At 38.5% G+C, this 21,350-nt stretch overlaps 1 protein-coding gene across 2 annotated transcripts in view; it reads left to right on the plus strand.

Moving 5' to 3' along the window:
- MPP7 (MAGUK p55 scaffold protein 7) overlaps positions 1-14,788 on the plus strand; it is a 267,458-nt gene extending 252,670 nt beyond the window's left edge. For both annotated transcript variants that reach the window (XM_060095513.1, XM_060095514.1), the window contains 4 exons: positions 10,531-10,624; positions 11,631-11,739; positions 12,820-12,963; positions 14,487-14,788. In XM_060095513.1, coding sequence (XP_059951496.1) covers positions 10,531-10,624; positions 11,631-11,739; positions 12,820-12,963; positions 14,487-14,666 — 527 coding nt within the window. In that variant the 3' untranslated portion in view covers positions 14,667-14,788. The remainder of the gene's footprint in view (positions 1-10,530; positions 10,625-11,630; positions 11,740-12,819; positions 12,964-14,486) is intronic.
- The last annotated feature ends 6,562 nt before the right edge of the window (positions 14,789-21,350 follow it).

Below are 21,350 nucleotides of genomic sequence, written 5' to 3' on the forward strand. Positions count from 1 at the left end.
TTATCTGATAAATGGGTTACAGATGTTTTCTTCCAGTCTGTGTGGCTTGCCTTTTCAGTTCTTAATGTTGTTGTTCAAAAAGCAAAAGTTTTAAATTTTGACAGAGTCTAAATTATCACATATATTTTCTTTTATGTTTTGTGCTTTTTGTGTTCTATCTAAAAATGCTTTACTATCTCAAGGTCACAAAGACATCTTCCTGTTTTTCCTACAAGTTTTATAGCTTTAGGTTTTACATTTGGGTCTTGATCCATTTCAAGTTATTTTGTTGTGTTATTGTCTAGCAGGCTTGCCATGTTCCTGACCTCAGGAGAAATTCAGTCTATTACCATTAAGTGTGATGTTGACTCATTGATGCCCTTTGTTTGTCAAGACCTTTTATCACAGATGCGTGTTGAATTTTTTTCTAATTCTTTTCCTGCACATATTGGAATGATTGTGTCTTATCTTTCATTCTGTTAATAGGATGAATTCCATTGACTTTCCAATGTTAAGCCAACCTTTCTTATGATCTGGAATCTTTATATATATATATACACAAATAGAATTTGACTTGTTAAAATTGGTAAGGAGTTTTGTGCCTAAATGTGATGCATATTTGTCTATAATTTTACTTTCTAATGTGTTAGATTTTGCTATTATGATTGTACTAATATCAAAAAATGAATTAAGCAGTGATTCCTCCTCCTACCTGCAAAAAATGTTTATGTAAGATGAGTGTTATTTCATCCTTGAATGATTGACAGGTATCATCTGTCATCTAGGCCTGAAGCTTTCTTTTGGGGAAGGTTTTAAAAAATAAATTTGATTTATGTAATAGATGCAGGGACATTTAGATTTTTTTGGTCTCCTCTTATTTCAATTTTGATTCATTATATTTTTCAAGAAATTTGTCCATTTCATCTAAATTATCAAATATGTTGGCATTAAATAGAACATAATGTTCTCTTATCCTTTTTTTTTTTTTTTTTTTTTTTTTTTGCGGTATGCGGGCCTCTCACTGTTGTGGCCTCCCCCGTTGCGGAGCACAGGCTCCGGACGCGCAGGCTCCGGACGCGCAGGCTCAGCGGCCATGGCTCACGGGCCCAGCCGCTCCGCGGCATATGGGATCCTCCCAGACCGGGGCACGAACCCGTATCCCCTGCATCGGCAGGCGGACTCTCAACCACTTGCGCCACCAGGGAGGCCCTCTTATCCTTTTTAATATCCATAGGCTCTGTGGTAATAACCCCGTTTTCATTCTTTATATAGGTGATTTTCTCCTTTTTCTTGATCAGTGTAATTAGATTTTAAATTTTTGTTTGTCTTTCTTTATTGTCTTTTTTTTCTATTTTGTTATTCTTTTTCTGATAAAATTATATTTTTTGTCTTTCAGTTTTATTGAGATATAACTGATATATAACACTGTGTAAGTTTAAGGTGTACAGCATAAGGTGTTTACTTACATATCCTACACAGTGATCACCAACATAAGTTCAGTTAATGAATCATCTCATACAGATACCAAAAAAAAAAAAGACAAAGAAAGAAAAGTTTTCTTCCTTGTGATGAGAAATTTTAGGATCCATTCTGTTAGCAACTTTCAATTATACAGTGCATCAGTGTTAAGTATAATCATCATGGTGTACATTACATGCCCAATACTTATTTATCTTATAACTGGAAGTTTGTCCCTTTTGACCACCTTCATCCTGCCCCCCCTACCTACCTCCAAACCCTCCCACCACTTCTGATAATCATGTCTGATCTCTTTTTCTTTTTTTTTAACATCTTTATTGGAATATAATTGCTCTACAATGGTGTGTTAGTTTCTGCTGTATAACAAAGTGAATCAGCTATACGTATACATATATCCCCATATTCCCTCCCTCTTGAGCCTCCCTACCACCCTGCCTATCCCACCCCTCTAGGTGGTCGCAAAACACTGAGCTGAGCTCCCTGTGCTACGTGGCTGCTTCCCACTAGCTATCTATTTTACATTTGGTAGTGTATATATGTCCATGTCACTCTCTCACTTCGTCCCAGCTTACCCTTCCCCCTCCCCGTGTCCTCAAGTCCATTCTCTACGTCTGCGTCTTTATTCCTGTCCTGCCCCTAGGTTCGTCAGAACCATTTTTTTTTTTTAGATTCCATATATGTGTTAGGATACGGTATTTGTTTTTCTCTTTCTGACTTACTTCACTCTGTATGACACACTCTAGGTCCATCCACCTCACTACAAATAACTCAATTTCGTTTCTTTTTATGGCTGAGTAATATTCCATTTATATCTTTGCCACATCTTCTTTATCCATTCATCTGTCGGTGGACACTTAGGTTGCTTCCTAATGTCCTGGCTATTGTAAATAGAGCTGCAATGAACATTGTGGTACATGACTCTTTTAGAATTATGGTCTTCTCAGGGTATATACCCAATAGTGGGATTGCTGGGTCATATGGTAGTTCTATTTTTAGTTTTTTAAGGAACCTCCATACTGTTCTCCATAGTGGCTGTATCAGTCTACATTCCCACCAACAGTGCAAGAGTGTTCCCTTTTCTCCACACCCTCTCCAGCATTTATTGTTTGTAGATTTTTTGATGATGGCCATTCTGACCGGTGTGAGGTGATACCTCATTGTAGTTTTGATTTGTATTTCTCTAATGATTAGTGACGTTGAGCATCCTTTCATGTGTTTGTTGGCAATCTGTATATCTTCTTTGGAGAAATGTCTATTTAGGTCTTCTGCCCATTTTGGATTGGGTTGTTTGTTTTTTTGATATTGAGATGCATGAGCTGCTTGTATAATTTGGAGATTAATTCTTTGTCACTTGCTTCATTTGCAAATATTTTCTCCCATTCTGCGGGTTGTCTTTTCGTCTTGTTTATAGTTTCCTTTGCTGAGCAAAAGCTTTTAAGTTTCATTAGGCCCCATTTGTTTATTTTTGTTTTTATTTCCATTTCTCTAGAAGGTGGGTCAAAAAGTATCTTGCTCTGATGTATGTCATAGAGTATTCTGCCTATTTTTTCTTCTAAGAGTTTTATAGTGTCTGGCCTTACATTTAGGTCTTTCATCCATTTTGAGTTTATTTTTGTGTATGGTGTTAGGGAGTGCTCTAATTTCATTCTTTTACATGTAGCTATCCAGTTTTCCCAGCAGCACTTATTGAAGAGGCTGTCTTTTCTACATTGTACATTCTTGCCTCCTTTATCAAAGATAAGGTGACCATATGTGCGTGGGTTTATCTCTGGGCTTTCTGTCCTCTTCCATTGATCTATATTTCTGTTTTTATGCCAGTAACATACTGTCTTCATTACTGTAGCTTTGTAGTATAGTCTGAAGTCCAGGAGCCTGATTGTCCCAGCTCCGTTTTTCTTTGTCAAGATTGCTTTGGCTATTCGGGGTCTTTTGTGTTTCCATACAAATTGTGAAATTTTTTGTTCTAGGTCTGTGAAAAATGCCAGTGGTAGTTTGATAGGGTTTACGTCTAATCTGTAGATTGCTTTGGGTAGTATAGTCATTTTCACAATGTTGATTCTTCCAATCCAAGAACATGGTATATCTCTCCATCTATTTGTATCATCTTTAATTTCTTTCATCAGTGTCTTTTAATTTTCTGAATACAGGTCTTTTCTCTCCTTAGATAGGTTTATTCCTAGATATTTTATTCTTTTTGTTGAAATGGTAAATGGGAGTGATTTATTAATTTCACTTTCATATTTTTCATCATTAGTATAGTGGAATGCAAGAGATTCTGTGCATTAATTTTGTATCCTGCTACTTTACCAAATTCATAGAGTAGCTGTAGTAGTTTTCTGGTAGCATCTTTAGGATTCTCTATGTATAGTATCATGTCACCAGCAAACAGTGACAGCTTTACTTCTTCTTTTCCGATTTGGATTCTGTTTATTTCTTTTTCTTCTCTGATTGCTGTGGCTAAAACTTCCAAAACTATGTTGAATAAGAGTGGTGAGAGTGGGCAACCTTGTCTTGTTCCTGATCTTAGTGGAAATGGTTTCAGTTTTTCACCAGTGAGGACAATGTTGGCTGTGGGTTTGTCATATATGGCCTTTATTATGTTGAGGAAAGTTCCCTCTATGCCTACTTTCTGGAGGATTTTTATCATAAATGGGTGTTGAAAGCTTTCTCTGCATCTATTGAGATGATCATATGGTTTTTCACGTTGATCGATTTGCATATTATATATATTTTTGTTTGTTTGTTTGTTTTGTTTTGCTGTACGTGGGCCTCTCACTGTTGTGGCCTCTCCCGTTGTGGAGCACAGGCTCCAGACGTGCAGGGTCCGTGGCCATGGCTCACGGGCCCAGCCGCTCCGCGGCATGTGGGATATTCCCAGAGCGGGGCACGAACCTGTGTTCCCTGCTCGGCAGGCGGACTCTCAACTACTGCACATCCAGGGAAGCCCTGATTTGCATATATTGAAGAATCCTTGCATTCCTGGGATAAACCCCACTTGATTGTGGTGTTTGATCCTTTTAATGTACTATTGGATTCTGTTTGCTAGTATTTTGTTGAAGATTTTTGCATCTATGTTCATCAGTGATATTGGCCTGTAGTTTTCTGTCTTTGTGACATCTTTGTCTGGTTTTGGTATCAGAGTGATGGTGGCCTCGTGGAATGAGTTTGGGAGTGTATCCTCCCTCTGCTATATTTTGGAAGAGTTTGAGAAGGATAGGTGTTAGCTCTTCTCTAAATGTTTGATAGAATTCGCCTGTGAAGCCATCTGGTCCTGGACTTTTGTTTGTTGGAAGATTTTTAATCACAGTTTCAGTATCAGTGCTTGTGATTGGTTTGTTCATATTTTCTATTTCTTCCTGGTTCAGTCTCGGGAGATTGTGCATTTCTAAGAATTTGTCCATTTCCTCCAGGTTGTCCATTTTATTGGCATAGAGTTGCTTGTAGTAATCTCTTATGATCCTTTGTATTTCTGCAGTGTCAGTTGTTACTTCTCCTTTTTCATTTCTTATTCTATTGATCTGAGTCTTCTCCCTTTTTTTCTTGATAAGTCTGGCTAATGCTTTATCAATTTTGTTTATCTTCTCAAAGAACCAGCTTTTAGTTTTATTGATCTTTGCTATCATTTCCTTCTTTTTCATTTATTTCTGCTCTGATCTTTATGATTTCTTTCCTTCTGCTACTTTGGGGTTTATTTGTTCTCCTTTCTCTAAATGCTGTATGTGTAAGGTTAAGTTGTTTATTTGAGATGTTTCTTATTTCTTAAAGTAGGCTTGTATAGCTATAAACTTCCCTCTTAGAACTGCTTTTGTTGAATCCCATAGGTTTGGGATCATTGTGTTTTCATTGTCATTTGTTTCTAGGTATTTTTTGATTTCCTCTTTGATTTCTTCAGTGATCTCTTGGTTATTAAGTAGTGTGTTGTTTTGCCTCCATGTGTTTGTATTTCTTACAGATTTTTTTCCTGTAATTGATATCTAGTCTCATAGTGTTGTGGTCGAAAAAGATACTTGACACAATTTCAATTTTCTTAAATTTACCAAGGCTTGATTTGTGACCCAAGATATGATCTATCCTGGAGAATGTTCCATGAGCACTTGAGAAGAATGTGTATTCTGTTGGTTTTGGATGGAATGTCCTTTAAATATCAATTAACCCTATCTTGTTTAATGTATCATTTAAAGCTGTATTTCCTTATTTATTTTCATTTTTGATGATCTGTCCATTGGTGAAAGTGGTGTGTTAAAGTGCCCTACTATGATTGTGTTACTGTCTATTTCCCCTTTTTTGGCTGTTAGTATTTGCCTTATGTATTGAGGTGCTCCTATGTTGGGTGCATAAATATTTACAATTGTTACATCTTCTTCTTGGATTGATCCCTTGATCATTATGTAGTGTCCTTCTTTGTCTCTTGTAATAGTCTTTGTTTTAAAGTCTATTTTGTCTGATATGAGTATTGCTCCTCCAGCTTTCTTTTGGTTTCCATTTGCTTGGCATATCTTTTTCCATCCCCTCACTTTCAGTCTGTATGTGTCCCTAGGTCTGAAGTGGGTCTCTTGTAGACAGTATATATATGGGTCTTTTTCTTATATCCATTCATCCAGTCTATGTCTTTTGGTTGGAGCATTTAATCCATTTACATTTAAGGTGATTATTGATATGTATGTTCCTATTACCGTTTTCTTAATTGTTTTGGGTTTATTATTGTAGGTCTTTTCCTTCTCTTGTGTTTCCTGCCTAGAGAAGTTCCTTTAGCATTTGTTGTAAAGCTCGTTTGGTGGTGCTGAATTCTCTTAGCTTCTGCTTGTGTGTAAAGATTTTAATTTCTCTGTCAAATCTGAATGAGATCCTTGCTGGGTAGAGTAATCTTGGTTGTAGGTTTTTCTCTTTCATCACTTTAAATATATCCTGCCAGTCCCTTCTGGCTTGCAGAGTTTCTTCTGAAAGATCAGCTGTTAACCTTATGGGGATTCCCTTATGTGTTACTTGTTGTTTTTCCCTTGCTGCTTTTAATATTTGTTCTTTGTATTTACTTTTTGATAGTTTGATTAATATGTGTCTTGGCATGTTTCTCCTTGGATTTATCCTGTATGGTACTCTCTGTGCTTCCTGGACTTGATTAACTATTTCCTTTCCCATATTAGGGAATTTTTCAGCTATAATCTCTTCAAATATTTTCTCAGTCCCTTTCTTGTTCTCTTCTTCTTCTGGAACCCCTATAATTCAAATGTTGGTGCGTTTAATGTTGTCCCAGAGGTCTCTGAGACTGTCCTCAAATCTTTGCTTTCTTTTTTCTTTATTCTGCTCTGCAGTAGTTGTTTCCACTATTTTATCTTCCAGGTCACTTATCTGTTCTTCTGCCTCAGTTATTCTGCTATTGATCCCTTCTAGAGAATTTTTAATTTCATTTATTGTGTTGTTCATCTCTGTTTGTTTGCTCTTTAGTTCTTCTAGTTCCTTGTTAAACATTTCTTGTATTTTCTCCATTCTATTTCCAATATATTGGATTATCTTTACTCTCATTATTCTGAATTCTTTTTCACGTAGACTGCCTATTTCTTCTCCATTTGTTAGGTCTTGTAGGTTTTTGCCTTGCTCCTTCATCTGCTGTGTGTTTCTCTGTCTTCTCATTTTGCTTAACTTACTGTGTTTGGGGTCTCCTTTTCTCAGGCTGCAGGTTTGTATTTCCGTTGTTTTTGGTGTCTGTCCCCAGTGGCTAAGGTTGTTTCAGTGGGTTGTGCAGGCTTCCTGGTGGAGCGGGGACTAGTACCTGTGTCCTGGTTTATGAGGCTGGATCTTGTCTTTCTGGTGGGCAGGTCCACGTCTGGTGGTGTGTTTTGGGGTGTCTGTTGCCTTATGATTTTAGGCAGCCTCTCTGCTAATGGGTGGGGTTGTGTTCCTGTCTTGCTAGTTGTTTGGCATAGGGTGTCCAGCACTGTAGCTTGCTGGTCGTTGAGTGAAGCTGGGTGCTGGTGTTGAGATGGAGATCTCTGGGAGATTTTCACTATTTGATATTATGTGGAGCTGGGAGGTCTCTTGTGGACCAGTGTCCTGAAGTTGGCTATCCCACCTCAGTGGCACAGCCCTGATGCCTGGCTGGAGCACCAAGAGCCTGTCCTCCACGTGGCTTAGAATGAAAGGGAGGGAGCGAGGGAGGGAGGAAGGAAGGAAGGAAGGAAGGAAGGAAGAAAAGATAAAGTAAAATAAAATAAAGTTATTAAAATAAAAAATAATTATTAAAAAAAATTTTTTACATTAAAAAAGAAACCGGACAGACAGAACCCTAGGACAAATGGTAAAAGCAAAGCTAAACAGACAAAATCACACACAGAAGCATACACATACATACTCACAAAAAGAGAAAAAGAGAAAAAAATATATATATATCATTGCTCCCTAAGTCCACCTCCTCAATTTGGGATGGTTCATTGTCTATTCAGGTAGTCCACAGATGCAGGGTACATCAAGTTGACTGTGGAGATTTAATCCGCTGCTCCTGAGGCTGCTGGGAGAGATTTCCCTCTCTTCTTTGTTCGCACAGCTCCCAGGGGTTCAGCTTTGGATTTGGCCCCGCCTCTGCGTGTAGGTCACCGGAAGGCATCTGTTCTTCGCTCAGACAGGACAGGGTTAAAGGAGCCGCTGATTCGGGGGCTCTGGCTCACTCAGGCCGGGGGGGAGGGAGGGGTACGGAGGAGGGGCACGGAGGCGGTGCGAGCGTGCGGCGGCGGAAGAGGCCGGCGTGACGTTGCACCAGCCCGAGGCGCGCCGTGCGTTCTCCCGGGAAAGTTGTCCCTGGATCCCGGGACCCCGGCAGTGGCGGGCTGCACAGGCTCCCAGGAGGGGAGGTGTGGATAGTGACCTTCGCTCGCACACAGGCCTCTTGGTGGCGGCAGCAGCAGCCCCAGTGTCCCACGCCCGTCTCTGGGGTCTGCGTTGTTAGCCGTGGCTCACGCCCATCTCTGGAGCTTCTTTAAGCAGCGCTCTGAATCCCCTCTCCTCACGCACCAGGAAGCAAAGAGGGAAGGAAAAGTCTCTTGCCTCTTCAGCAGGTCCAGACCTTTTCCCCGGACTCCCTCCCGGCCAGCCGTGGTGCACTAACCCCCTGCAGGCTGTCTTCACGCCACCAACCCCAGTCCTCTCCCTGCGCTCCCAGCCCCGCCCGCCCAGGTGGGGGAGCAGAGAAGCCTCTCGGGCTGGTGAGTGCCTGAGGGCACCGATCCTCTGTGCGGGAATCTCTCTGCTTTGCCCTCCGTACCCCTGTGGCTGCGGTCTCCTCCGCGGCCCCGAAGCTTCCCCCTCCGCCACCCGCAGTCTCTGCCCGCGAAGGGGCTCCTAGTGTGTGGAAACCTTTCCTCCTTCACGGCTCCCTCCCACTGGTGCAGGTCCCGTCCCTGTTCTTTTGTCTCTGTTTTTTCTTTTTTCTTTTGCCCTACCCAGGTACGTGGGGAGTTCCTTGCCTTCTGGGAGGTCTGAGGTCTTCTGCCAGCGTTCAGTAGGTGTTCTGTAGGGGTTGTTCCACATGTAGATGTATTTCTGATGTATCTATGGGGAGGACGGTGATCTCCGCGTCTTTACTGTTCCGCCATCTTGAAGCTCCTCCTTTTCTCGGTTCTTTTCTGTCGAATAATACAACACTGCATCCCAATATTACGAATGCAACGTTCTATTGACCCCAGGTCCTGTTATAATATTCTGGAGAACAGTGATGTTTTATTTTAGCTAGTAACCAACTAGTTTATGTTTAGACTGTAAGTTTTAACTCATTTTCTGTAAGTTATGGTTTAAATCTCACTTCAATTCTCTAAACTTCTGCTGTGTAGGTTTGGGTCTGCCCTGTCATGTGTAGTTCAGGGATTAGTTTGCAACTTGTGTGCATAGTTCAGATGTCAGCTCCGTTCTCTAAGCCTTCTGTCCGTTGGTTTGGGTGTGTTCGGTACTTCCACTACTCACGGATTAGGCTGAGACTTAGGTATTCTAATCTTAATTCACTTCTTAAAACTTTGCTATGCTGGTTTGAGTCTGGGCTGCATGTGTACAGTTTAGGGGTTATTCTTAGGCTAGTGTTGGTTTGTGCACAGAATTAGAGTATTTCTTTCTCTAGCTCTCTCCCTTCCTGGATTCCTTGCACACTCTTCAGCTCACAGGGGTGTTTTTCTTCCTGGTCCTTTTCACCAGGTAGTCAGGGCTTCTATTGTAATTTAGACACACATTCCTCCATGCTGCTCTGTGAATGAGCCCACCCCTAGGGCAAAGCTAAGAGGAAATAAAAGTTAAACCCTTCCCCAGGGCGGTTGACTCTCTTCCACAGTCTACCTGCTTTTTTTATTGTCAAAGTGCTCAAAACAAAAATAGGTGTTTTGGGTCCAGAAGTTTTAGTTGTAATCAGCAGGAAGGATGGACTGTAGTCAGTTTTTCACGTGCCATATTAGTGCTGCAGTTCCTTAGGATTTTGTTTTTGTTTTTAAAGTTATTTTCTGTTCCATTATAATTCAGTAGCAAATAATTAGGCAAAATTGCTGAAAGTTTAGAAGTTCACTTGTATTTCAAGAAGATGTTTATGATTTTGCAAAGGAGGAATGAATAGCACATAGAAGTCTTTGACTTTGATTGGGAAAACAAAGCATTGATGGCATACACCATGTGCCCTGTGCAGAAAATAGTAAAATAATTTTAGAGTTTACCTTTCAACCTAGTGGGCAGTAGACTTGCTTACAATGAATAAGGAATCAATAAATGACAATAATAAGCATATTATTTGCAAAAGAAAGGAGTTTTTCCTCAAGGGTTGAAATACCATTTTTGTTTAATTAACATATTAAAGCCCCTTCAGAATAATTAATAGCATAAACATAATGCAACTTAATTTTGAATCCATCTTCAAATCAATATAACTTTAATATCAGTGGAAAATCTGAATTAATGGGATACCTATATTTTATTACCTAATTTGCTTTCTAAGTTTTAAAATCTTGTTTAAGAAAAGTCCTTTAATCAAATATATGATAATTTTTTTTTAGTATTTTCCTTAATGTGGCTGATGCAGACTTTTCTGAACTCTTTTTAATTAAATCACAGACACCACGAGACCAAGAAGAAGCCAGGAGAGTGATGGTGTTGAATATGTCTTCATTTCCAAGCATTTGTTTGAGACCGATGTACAAAATAACAAGTATGTGGACTTCTTTTAGAATCTTTGTGGAACTATTGTTTTTAAACATGTGCCCATATGTCTAGTTGTAGACAACTGAGGATTTCCTTCTGTTTGAAATGAATTTTCATTTTTATAATAATATTTGAAACTGATAAAAAGATAATTCAGTTAGTGGTTCTTACCCATCTTTGCCTATAATTTTTTAATAACCTAGAGCTTTGTGTATCTGGTAAATTGAATGTGTCGGGATTATTTTGCTAGTGTACTATTGTGAGATTGTCCTATCCCAGTAATTGAATCTTAACGTAGAATTTAGATAGAACTTTATTTTAGTAACTAATAACTGTGTAATAGATCCCTAGTTCAGTCTTTTCCACGTACCTCCCTCTCTCTCATTGGCTCTTCAAAAAACCAAAATAATGTTAATCAATCTTGCTTGTACCATATCCTCTAGCAAGCGCTAAGTCTCCCAGCCCCCAGTTTTCCATTTGCTGATGCATGGATATTTTAGGGTATCAGGGAGCAATGTGTGTTCTAATGCGGGATTGTGGGATTTTATTGAAACATTGAAATGCTTTTTTCGTGTTTGGCAGAGTGATTGAGTTTTTATAGCACATTCTCAGCTGTCCTGCTCGCGTTAGCCACCAGCCAGTCCTCCTTGAATTCTAAAGCTGAGCTTGGTTGTTCTTTCGTGTGCAGTGAAATTTCAGTAGTTTTTATTGTTTGGCTTATTCACTGTTTTACTGCATTGCATTAGTTCTGAAAAAGAGGTGATGGAAAACATTAGAGTCCTGCTGGACTGAAGTACTTTTTTTCTGCTTAAGTGTAATACAAGCAAGTGTTACTGATTTGAAAAAATAAAATAGAAGATTTTTTAAAATTGACATTCTGGAGTACTTGGACCTAGTTATTTTATTAAAAACAGTTTAAAAAATTACATGTTCAGCAAAAACATCTTTTATATATGAATTATGTCTGCCATATATATGTATATATAATTCACAAATGATTCTAATTTCTACAGGTTTATTGAATATGGTGAATATAAAAACAACTATTACGGCACAAGTATAGACTCAGTTCGGTCTGTTCTAGCTAAAAACAAAGTTTGTTTGTTGGACGTTCAGCCTCATGTAAGTGAACAGTGACCTATTCAACACCCTTCAAGCCCATGTAATCTACCACATTTGAGCATTTCAGTATGGGGTAAATCTGAAATCTACTCACTTTAGGCATATAGGTGGCTTTCCTAAGGTGACAAAAGCATTTAAATGTAAGTTGAGAAGTTTCTGCTGGAAGAAAAGCCCATGTTGTTACTAGGAAACGGGTCGGGGAAGCCTCGACATTTGTGTTTGTAACTCTTAATATATAGAGTCAGTGTTTGCCAAGTATAATGTCTCTTAGATATTTCTTCTGTGTATTTTGTATTTAAAAATATGTTGCATTATATGTATAATGTGTTTCATGTATGCATTGTTATAAGTGTTCATAATTTTTGACAATGGACATTTTGGTTCTCAGTCCTCTTTCATTGATTTTGGTTCTGTAAATATTCTAGAAGTGTAAACTGCCCGGCAAGAGCTGCGGGCATCTCACAGGAACTTCACCAGGTATGCGTCGCCAGGTAGAGCTTGCCTGGCACCCTGGGAACTCATGTCACGTGGACTGAGTGCCAGTGGGTGAAGCAGTTCACTTCCCTGTCTCACCACAGACCCCAGCAGAGCCAGAGCCCACGGCATTCTCCTCGTTACCCAGAGGCAGTGCTGACGAGCTTCGTGAAAAGCAGGGGGCTTGCCCTTTGTAGGGGACTCTGAAGGGCAGAATGAAAGAGGAGGGAGACATCAACCTGACATCAGGAAGAGGCTTAAACAGGATGGTTGGAAGACTTTCGTGTAAAGAAAGTTAACTCATAGCATCTTTTGGATATTAGATCTAAAAACTAGTTTTCTGGTATTTTTAGCTGCTTCTCTTCAATGTTAATTATGGCATATTTCAAAGCATTTTTAAAGACAAGTTACATTCTCCATCTTTTGAGAGGCGTCTATTACATTTAATTATCAACAACTGATTGAATAACAATATATTGAAAGACCTGCTAACCTTAATTAGGAAATAATTTTAAGGAATTTTCTCCTTAGAGAATTCAGTTTTGTTTTAAAACTGACTCATAACATTATGAAGAAATGTAAGAAAACTTATTTTCTTCATTGCAGACAGTGAAGCACTTAAGGACACTAGAATTTAAGCCCTATGTGATATTTATAAAGCCTCCATCAATAGAGCGTTTGAGGGAGACAAGAAAAAATGCAAAGATTATTTCAAGCAGAGATGACCAAGGTGCTGCAAAGCCCTTTACGGTGAGTATGAGGATACTTTACTGAAAATACACAAGCAGGACTTAAAATCATATGTGCAGTGGTGACTCCATTAGGGAGACTGCAGTAGATGAAGGTGTGATCCAAACACCCATGCGAGACAGAACTGTATTTAGGTGCACGTATTTAGTGATTGCACTGTAACTGCTTTCTGCGCTTCTGTGAATGATCTTCATATTACACTGACTCAGAGCTATTTTGTATGCCATTATGTGTACTTATAAAATTTTTGAAGGCACATGTAAAAAGTTAGACCACTAAGTTTTCAACTAGCCTTATTTTTAAAGGGAAACATACCAAAGTCAGTTACTATTACTCATTAATAGTCTAGATGAAAATTTAATAATTTACCTTGTCTGTTTGTATCAACATCATATTTAGCATAGTGAAAGAAAAAGCATCATTTCGGGTGTAGGACAAGTAGACTTGTATTATTCAATCTGTATTTGTATCTCCTTTGACTGTTATTAGAAATGGCAGCTGTGGTTTGTTAGTGACTAGAATGACTCTGGCAGGGCCTTTCATTGCTTTTTGTTTTTAACCATAAGACGATGTATTCTACTTCAGGATCAAAAATAAAAAGCAGAGAAATTTAATGGCAGAAGGCTTTTTCCCCTCCCTCTCTTAACTAACTCATCTTTAACTTTAGTCTGTATTAATTTGTAAACTATTAATTGTGGTTACCAAGTACAGATAATGTTTTTGATTCCCAGTATTTGAAAATATCTTTTTTCTAAAGTACTGACAATACATAACCATAATGAACAGGTACTGTTATATGAGGTTAATTACTCAGGGCTCTGGATTAACACTAAAATTAAAATTTCTGTTGTTGTAAAAATCTTCTATGACATTGAAACGTAGACTCTGAAAAGACTCCAGGATGTCACAGTATAAAGAGTTATTGTACTGTTTATTAAAGTATTATACTATGTGAAGATTTCTCAATGAAGATAATAAATGATAACATAAGATTTAACTCACATTTATGTATATAGTCTTGTTTTGTAATCAACTAAAATTCTTACTGGTTTCAAAAATGTGAGTATGAAGGGCCCCTGACCCACTTCCCACTTTTACTGAGACGTAGAAGGACATAGTGTCCTTTCATAAATGTATCCAACTCTGAAAAACTAGTTTGTTATACATTCCTTGCTATGAATAAATGTGAACAAGGCAGGCAAAGCCTCAGGGTAAACAATTCTACTTTAATACTGAAATATCCCTGTAGTAATAAGCGAGTGACTAATTATCCTGAAATTCAGGTAAGGCAGGAGTTTTGACTTTTGTCAGGGCAGTTTAGTTACAAGCAAATAGAGAAGGAGGGTATTAGAAATTATGGCTTCTGAAGAATTTATAGTTAAAGAGGATAATTTTCTTTCGTGGCTGAGGTGAAATAGTGAACACAGAACAACATTAGATAAACCAGTTGTGCAATATTTGTATTGACGTGATGTGATAAAATTGCCTGGTTAACCAATTTTTTAAAATACTTCTTTTTGTAGGAAGAAGACTTTCAAGAAATGATTAAATCTGCCCAGATAATGGAAAGTCAATATGGTCATCTTTTTGACAAAACTATAGTAAATGATGATCTCACCATGGCCTTCAGTGAGCTTAAAACAACTTTTGACAAACTGGAGACAGACACCCACTGGGTTCCAGTGAGCTGGTTGCATTCATAACTAAGGGAAATTTCCATAATTATCTTTTCTGTAGAGTGCATGATTAAATCAGTTACCATTTTGGTGGTAGGGGTTTTTAATCTATATCACTGTTAAGATGTGCAATCTTGGTGAAAATTGAATGTTGGTTTTGTTTGCATCTTTTTACAGCCTTATTTCAAGCACAGTGTTTGAGTTTAAGGTCCAAAGTCAAAATCTGCACAGTACCGTATTCTGAGCAAAGCTTTGAGCCTTCTGGTTGTCCTGACTGTGTAGCTCTATCTCCAAAATGGGGTTGAACTTTTTAGAGAGACATAGCTGGAGAATGTACACGGGAGTTCAGTGCTTCAGCTGGTCTCCGACGTCATCACTGCCTTGGAGTTTGCATGTCAGCCGCTGAATGCGTTCAGTTCGCGGTCTTCAGGAGTTCCAGACGTCATCATAGAGGCGCCTGGGCTGGCAGTAAGGCTGAGTCCTCTTACTATTCTGCAAGTGCACCCTTTTTCTTACGTAGACACAATATATTCACAGTTGCAGTTTGAGAAGGCCTTATGAGTGCATATATCAGTGACTCAACAAATGTTTAATAAGGGAAGATGGGCTTTTAAAAATGATTATTTATGAAACTAAAAACCTTTCTTTGTGGCTTAAGAATGGTGATATTCTGGGGCAAGTAAGATTACAAAGGACATTTTTATTTGTAAATCCTCAGACAACATTTCTGGACTCACCAGAAACTCTGGAGCCAGTTATCTGGCTTTGGATTTCCCAATAAATTATAAGAATGATTCCTATTCTAAAAGTAGGTTTTACATGTTACTGCTACAGTTAAAGAAAATGTGATCATGTTTCAAATGTGTGCAATTGATCACAATATATTTAAATTGCACTATAAGATATATTTTAGAAAACTTTTCATGTAATGTTGACTTATTTCTTTGTCATCAAAATATTTCTTAACACTGGCCAGATATCATCCTAATCTTGCCATTTTTAAAGAAGTTTAAGAAAGACTCTTTTGTTGTAAATATTTAGATGGGATCTCTCATTTTTCTTTGATGCTACTCATCTTCAGCGAGTAAATTATATAGCTCAAAATACCAGAAATGTCCATAGTTGTATAAGAGAACATGTCCTCCCATTCTTGCATGCCATAAGACCCTGTCAATCAGAAATCATTGCATCTGTGACTTTCAAACAGAAAAAACAATATTTTTTGTTGATTTGTAAAGAGAGTTTAGATGTCCTGTTTAAAGAAAAAGAGTGTAGTGAAATTTTATATATTTATGAAATATTTGAAAGGCATATTTTTTTAATTATCAAATGAGGCTATTCATTAAATAAATTGTATGTAAAGACATCATAATTTAAGATAGTAGTTTTATAAGTCAGGGTCAACATTCCATGTAAATATTTGACCTTTATTCATATGCAGATCCACAAGTGTGTTCTGTGTGCACATTTGATAGCATCACTCACTGAGTTTCCTTCAGACGTGTCAAATTTCATACCTTGATACACACTCACAGCTAAATAGTTAGATAACCAGACATTGTTACTTGACAGCATAATCCAAACAGCAAGTTCTAAGTTAATTAACTAAATAGTAAGCAATTTAGTTTAAAAAGGGGTTGGTGGGTTGCCAGATCTAATACTGAAGCCATACTTTATAGTTGTGTGGCTGGTCTAAGAAAGTACAAATCTTCCTTAGGTGGTTTGGGTAGAATATTCTCTTTGAACATTGACTGAAATTTCCGAAAAATCAGGACTTCCTAGGAAATGAATTATAATTTAGGCAGTCCAAATTCTTTGTTCAGAAATAGTACATGGTTTGTTTTTGGTTTTGTTTTGTTTTTCATTTACAGACAATTGCCTCAATTCTTTCCTGCGGAGGTAGAGATAGTGTAACGTGGTAGAAACGGAGTCCTTTTTGGTGGTGGTGGTGGAGGTGTTATAGAAATATATTTGTCCAGCCTTTCTCCCTTTCTACACGAGAGCTGGGCATTATTTTTTTAAATAATGAAAAGAGGCACTTCAGCAATTTGAAAAATCTTTTATTGGGTAATATACATACGTGGTCTTGCAAGTGACGTTTACATGGCCACCTTGATGCTTAGAAAGAGATTCGGTTAAAATTTAATGTGGCAGGGCCAACTCCATGGCCTCTGATTAATGTTGCAAAGGGCCCTTGATTCTGTACTTTATGCATCCTCAGCTCCCTCTCTAGCAAGGACAGACTAGTTCTTTAGGCAGCTTGCTTCTGAGACAGTGTCAGCCACTATTTGAGAGAACAGGAATATTGGTTTTTTTAAGTCCATATATTTAAAATCCAAGATCAAGAAGATAATTCTATATTCCCATTACTAACATGCTGGAATCTTCTTTTTTTTTTAACCATTATTTTACTTACCAATATAGACATTATCGATATCTTTAAGGCTGACCTTCCTGGTATTGTGTAATGATTTAATGTATCTAAATTGTAATAATTTAAAATTGACAAACATGTAAAACGAAATTATGTTGTTAAAAGTTTCCTGAAGATACAGATTTTTATTATTTATTTTCTTTTTGACTAGTAAGAGTTTATAAAAGTAATGGAAAACCTTTGAGCTTAATAAAGTATCTTCAAATTATGTGTGTACTCTCTTGAAGATGGCTCTTGCACTTGGTATCTACTTCACTGTTTCCAATGGTGGAAAAAATTGTTTTTTAAATGACACCAAGTGATATATTTGAACTGGCTCTGTCTAAAATTAAATTTCATATTTGTTTCAAACATTAATCGGTTTCATCCAGGTTGTTGGAGAGGTGGACTTCACTAGCCTTGCTCTTACCCACACGGTCCAGCCATTTCAAGCTGTGGAGCAAAGAATGGGATGGTTGGTCCCAGCCCGTCCACGATGGGGACACCCCGCCCCGCCTCTCTCCATCAGGCATTGAGCGTCACCCACAGCCTCTGCCCCTGTTCCAGGTAGGCAAAGTCGACTTTTCCAGCTCTGCATGTGAGGACAGACTGCCACCTGCTTATACAGACAGGCTAAGTGGCACTGGCCTTGCTTAAGCCGCTGAACAAGTTAGCCCAGCTCTGCTTCCACTGAGAGGCTGTAGGATGTAGCAGTTAGGGGCGTGGGATCTGGAGCTGGAGTGTTGAGTTCAGATGCTGCCTATTACGAGTTTTATAACCTCATTTAATCTCACTGTCGTTTTCTCACCAGAAAATAATGGAGATAATAAGAGTGCTTACCTCATAGGATTGTTGTGGGCATGAAATGAAAGAATTGATTCGTGTAATGTGCTTGGAACAAAACCTGGGCTAGACGTGCTCGCTGATGGTAAGTTCGCTTCACAGCGATCACTCTCACACCCCACAGTTTAAGAGTAGCTGCATAAATATTCTTAATTACTCCACACAGACAGTTCTCCTGTTAGTAAATTCACAGGAAGCTTCCTAAGTAATTTCTATGACCAGCTTTATTGTTTTATAAAAATACCATTACTTGCAAATGATACATCCACAATTCACTGGGTGATTCTCAACAGGAAAGTGAAGCAATTTCTATTTGCAACCACTAGTATAGAATATAACTGATATCAGCTGAAAGAAATGTCCCTTAATTGTATCCCAGCCCTTCCTTCTGCTACCGCACTTCCTTTCCAAATGCGTGCTCACTTACACTTCAGCTTCTGGGGGGCAGGGAATATTTTTACTTTTATAACAGCTGTCTTATTCACATACACCTATGTGGGCCTGCTCACCGCCAGACCAAACTGTCCTTACTAACGTCAGACATCTGTATGATTTGTCTGTGATTTCATTTAATCCTTACAGCTGCCTTGTATGGGAGTGGTAGCTTCATATTTTACAGTTGAGAAAACCAAGGTGCTGGCTTCCGTACCTGGCCCAAGGTAACAGGGGACGAGTAAGGAATCGGGGCTTGAACAGTGGTCAGGCTTCCTCCAATCCCACACTGTTTCACTGCGTTGTGCTTCCTGGTGGTTCTAGAACTTGAGCCAGTTCTGGAAACAGGAGAGATTTGGTCATTAGGGGAGTGATTGTTCATCCTTTTGATGCACAGCAGTTTACAAAGTTTTCTCAGAACACTGTTGCTTTAGTCAGATATAACTTGATTTATCTATGCCTGTATAGTGGGCTGATCTTCAAACAGTGGCTATTATCAAAAACATACAAAAAACTTAGCATAATATGCAACGTTTCTATTTTGTCTGAGTACCAGTCCTTAGTGATGAATCATGATTGGTCTAATCAATCATGACAATCCCCTCTTCACAAGGATGGATCTGAGTTGGTGATGCCACCCAATTCGAGGTAATGTCTGTCATAGGAGCTATGAGTAAGAGTTGTTTCCCTGATTTAAACAACTGCATGAGGTTAAAACCTTTTATGCTCCTGCCCCCATGCTTCCTGTTTGAGATGCTTCAGTTATATTGAGGTGCTTGCAAAGATGACAGCCATAACCCTAACCCTAAACCAGTGGACGACTGAGGCCAATCTATAGATGAATGAGTAGAAAAAGGAAAAGATCCTAAATCCATAACATCACTGAGCTGCTGAAAAAAATCCTGGGACCTCCTTCCTCTAATTACTGAAAAAGCAATGTTCTTTTACGCTCTGTTGGTGAGAATGTAAATTGGGGCAGCCGCTATGGAAAACAGTGTGGCAGTTCCTTAAAAAAACTAAAAATAGAGCTGCCATATGACCCAGCAGTTCCACTTCTGGGTACATATCTGAAGAAAATGAAATCACTATTTTGAAAAGAGATCTGCACTCCCACGTTCCATGTTCACTGCAACATTATTCACAACAGCTGAGACAAGGAAACAGCAAGTGTCCCTCAACAGATGAATGAAGAATGGGAGGATGCGCTCACACACACATACATGAAGATTATTCAACAGTTAAAAATAAGGAAATTCTGCCTTTTGTGACAACATGGATGTGTCTTGAGGGCATTATTCTAACTAAAGTAAGTCAGAGAAAGACAAATAACTATATGTTATCACTTATATATGGCATCTACAGAAGCTGAACTCAGAAATAGAAAATAGAATGGTAGTTACCAGGGTTTGGAGGGAAAAGGGGGAGGTTGGTCAAAAGATACAAGCTTCCAGTTATGAGATGAATAAGTTCTGGGGATGTGATGTACAGCATGGTGACTTTAGTTAACCACAGTGTGTAACATGCTTGAAAGTAGCTAAAAGAGTTATCAACAGACACACACACAGGGTAATTATGTGAGGTGATGGAAGTGTTAAATAACCTTATTGTGGTAATCATTTCATCATATATACATGCATCAAATCACACTGTACACCTTAAACTTACACAATGTTGGGCTTCCCTGGTGGCGCAGTGGTTGGGAGTCCACCTGCCAATGCAGGGGACACGGGTTCGTGCCCCAGTCTGGGAAGATCACACATGCCGCGGAGCGGCTAAGCCCGTGAGCCATGGCCGCTGAGCCTGCGCGTCCGGAGCCTGTGCTCCACCACGGGAGAGGCCACAACAGTGAGAGGCCCGCGTACCGCAAAAAAAAAAAAAAAAAAAAAAACTTACACAATGTTAATTATATCAATAAGACTGGAAAAGATGTTCTATTAAAAAGTGTTAATATTAAGCTGTTGTTTTACTTGCTGCTGGAAGCGTTCCTAATGGAAAGCAGTATCCATGACAACCTAGGCCACTCCCAGTATCTACGTTCACTTTCCAAAGATGTCACGTGCCCTGCCATGATGCATTGAGTTTTAAAACGTTCTGGAACTTGTAGTGAAAACTAAAGCAAGAGATCCCATTTAAATTTTATTTTTCTTGGGTTCCACGTTTTTTCCCTCCACAATATGGATAAAATTTAAGTTTGGGGAAAGTTGTTCATATGTTTTTGGGTTTCCAAATTTATCATGGTTGTGAGTCTACCATTTTGGACAAAGTAATACCTCTTTAACTGTTTAATCTGACCTGGGCATTAGTAATACCTAAAGGCTCCATTCATTGGGCCCCTGCTCTGTGCCTGGCACTTTGCTAGTTAGTAGTAGGTGAGCTGTTTGTTATCACTGGCTCCACTTAAACAGAGAAAAGACATAAATAGCAATATGTTTAAATAACAATGGCTACAAAATGTAATTATTGTACATGTCAATGAAGAGCTATATAACATAAAGTAATAACTTAGGGAAATACATTGCTCTTAGGAATCTAGAAGATACGAAAACAACTGAGGATGAAAGAAAGAAGGAAGAAATATAAACGTGCTTAAATATTAGTTAAATTTTTAAAAAGTATTTGAAGGCAATCATCTGTGGAATTGAAAGTAAATACAAAGAGGAATCAGAAAGAGACTCCATTAAATGAGATGACAGAAACAAGGCCAAATGGGTCTCTTATTACAGATTTAAATGCCATGAACTCATGTATTGAGACCATTTTTCAACTACATCAAAAATGGACATCAACCATATTCTTCAAGGAGAGAAAGATTTAAAGTAAGAGGATTGACAAAAATAAGCCAGGCAGATGCAAACAAAAAGAAAGCAAAAAAATAAAAAATAAGAAAACAGAAGGCACAATAATAATATCAAAATTGAGTTCAATGTTTATCAGTTGGGTCAAAAAGTAATTCTTTAGTAATCAGTGGTATAAGCCACAAAAGGAGGAGCATCGAAGACAAAGGGTAAAACCTTGAGAAGTGC

The sequence above is a fragment of the Mesoplodon densirostris genome, chromosome 4, assembly GCF_025265405.1.
Source record: "Mesoplodon densirostris isolate mMesDen1 chromosome 4, mMesDen1 primary haplotype, whole genome shotgun sequence".
Lineage (NCBI taxonomy): Eukaryota > Metazoa > Chordata > Mammalia > Artiodactyla > Ziphiidae > Mesoplodon > Mesoplodon densirostris.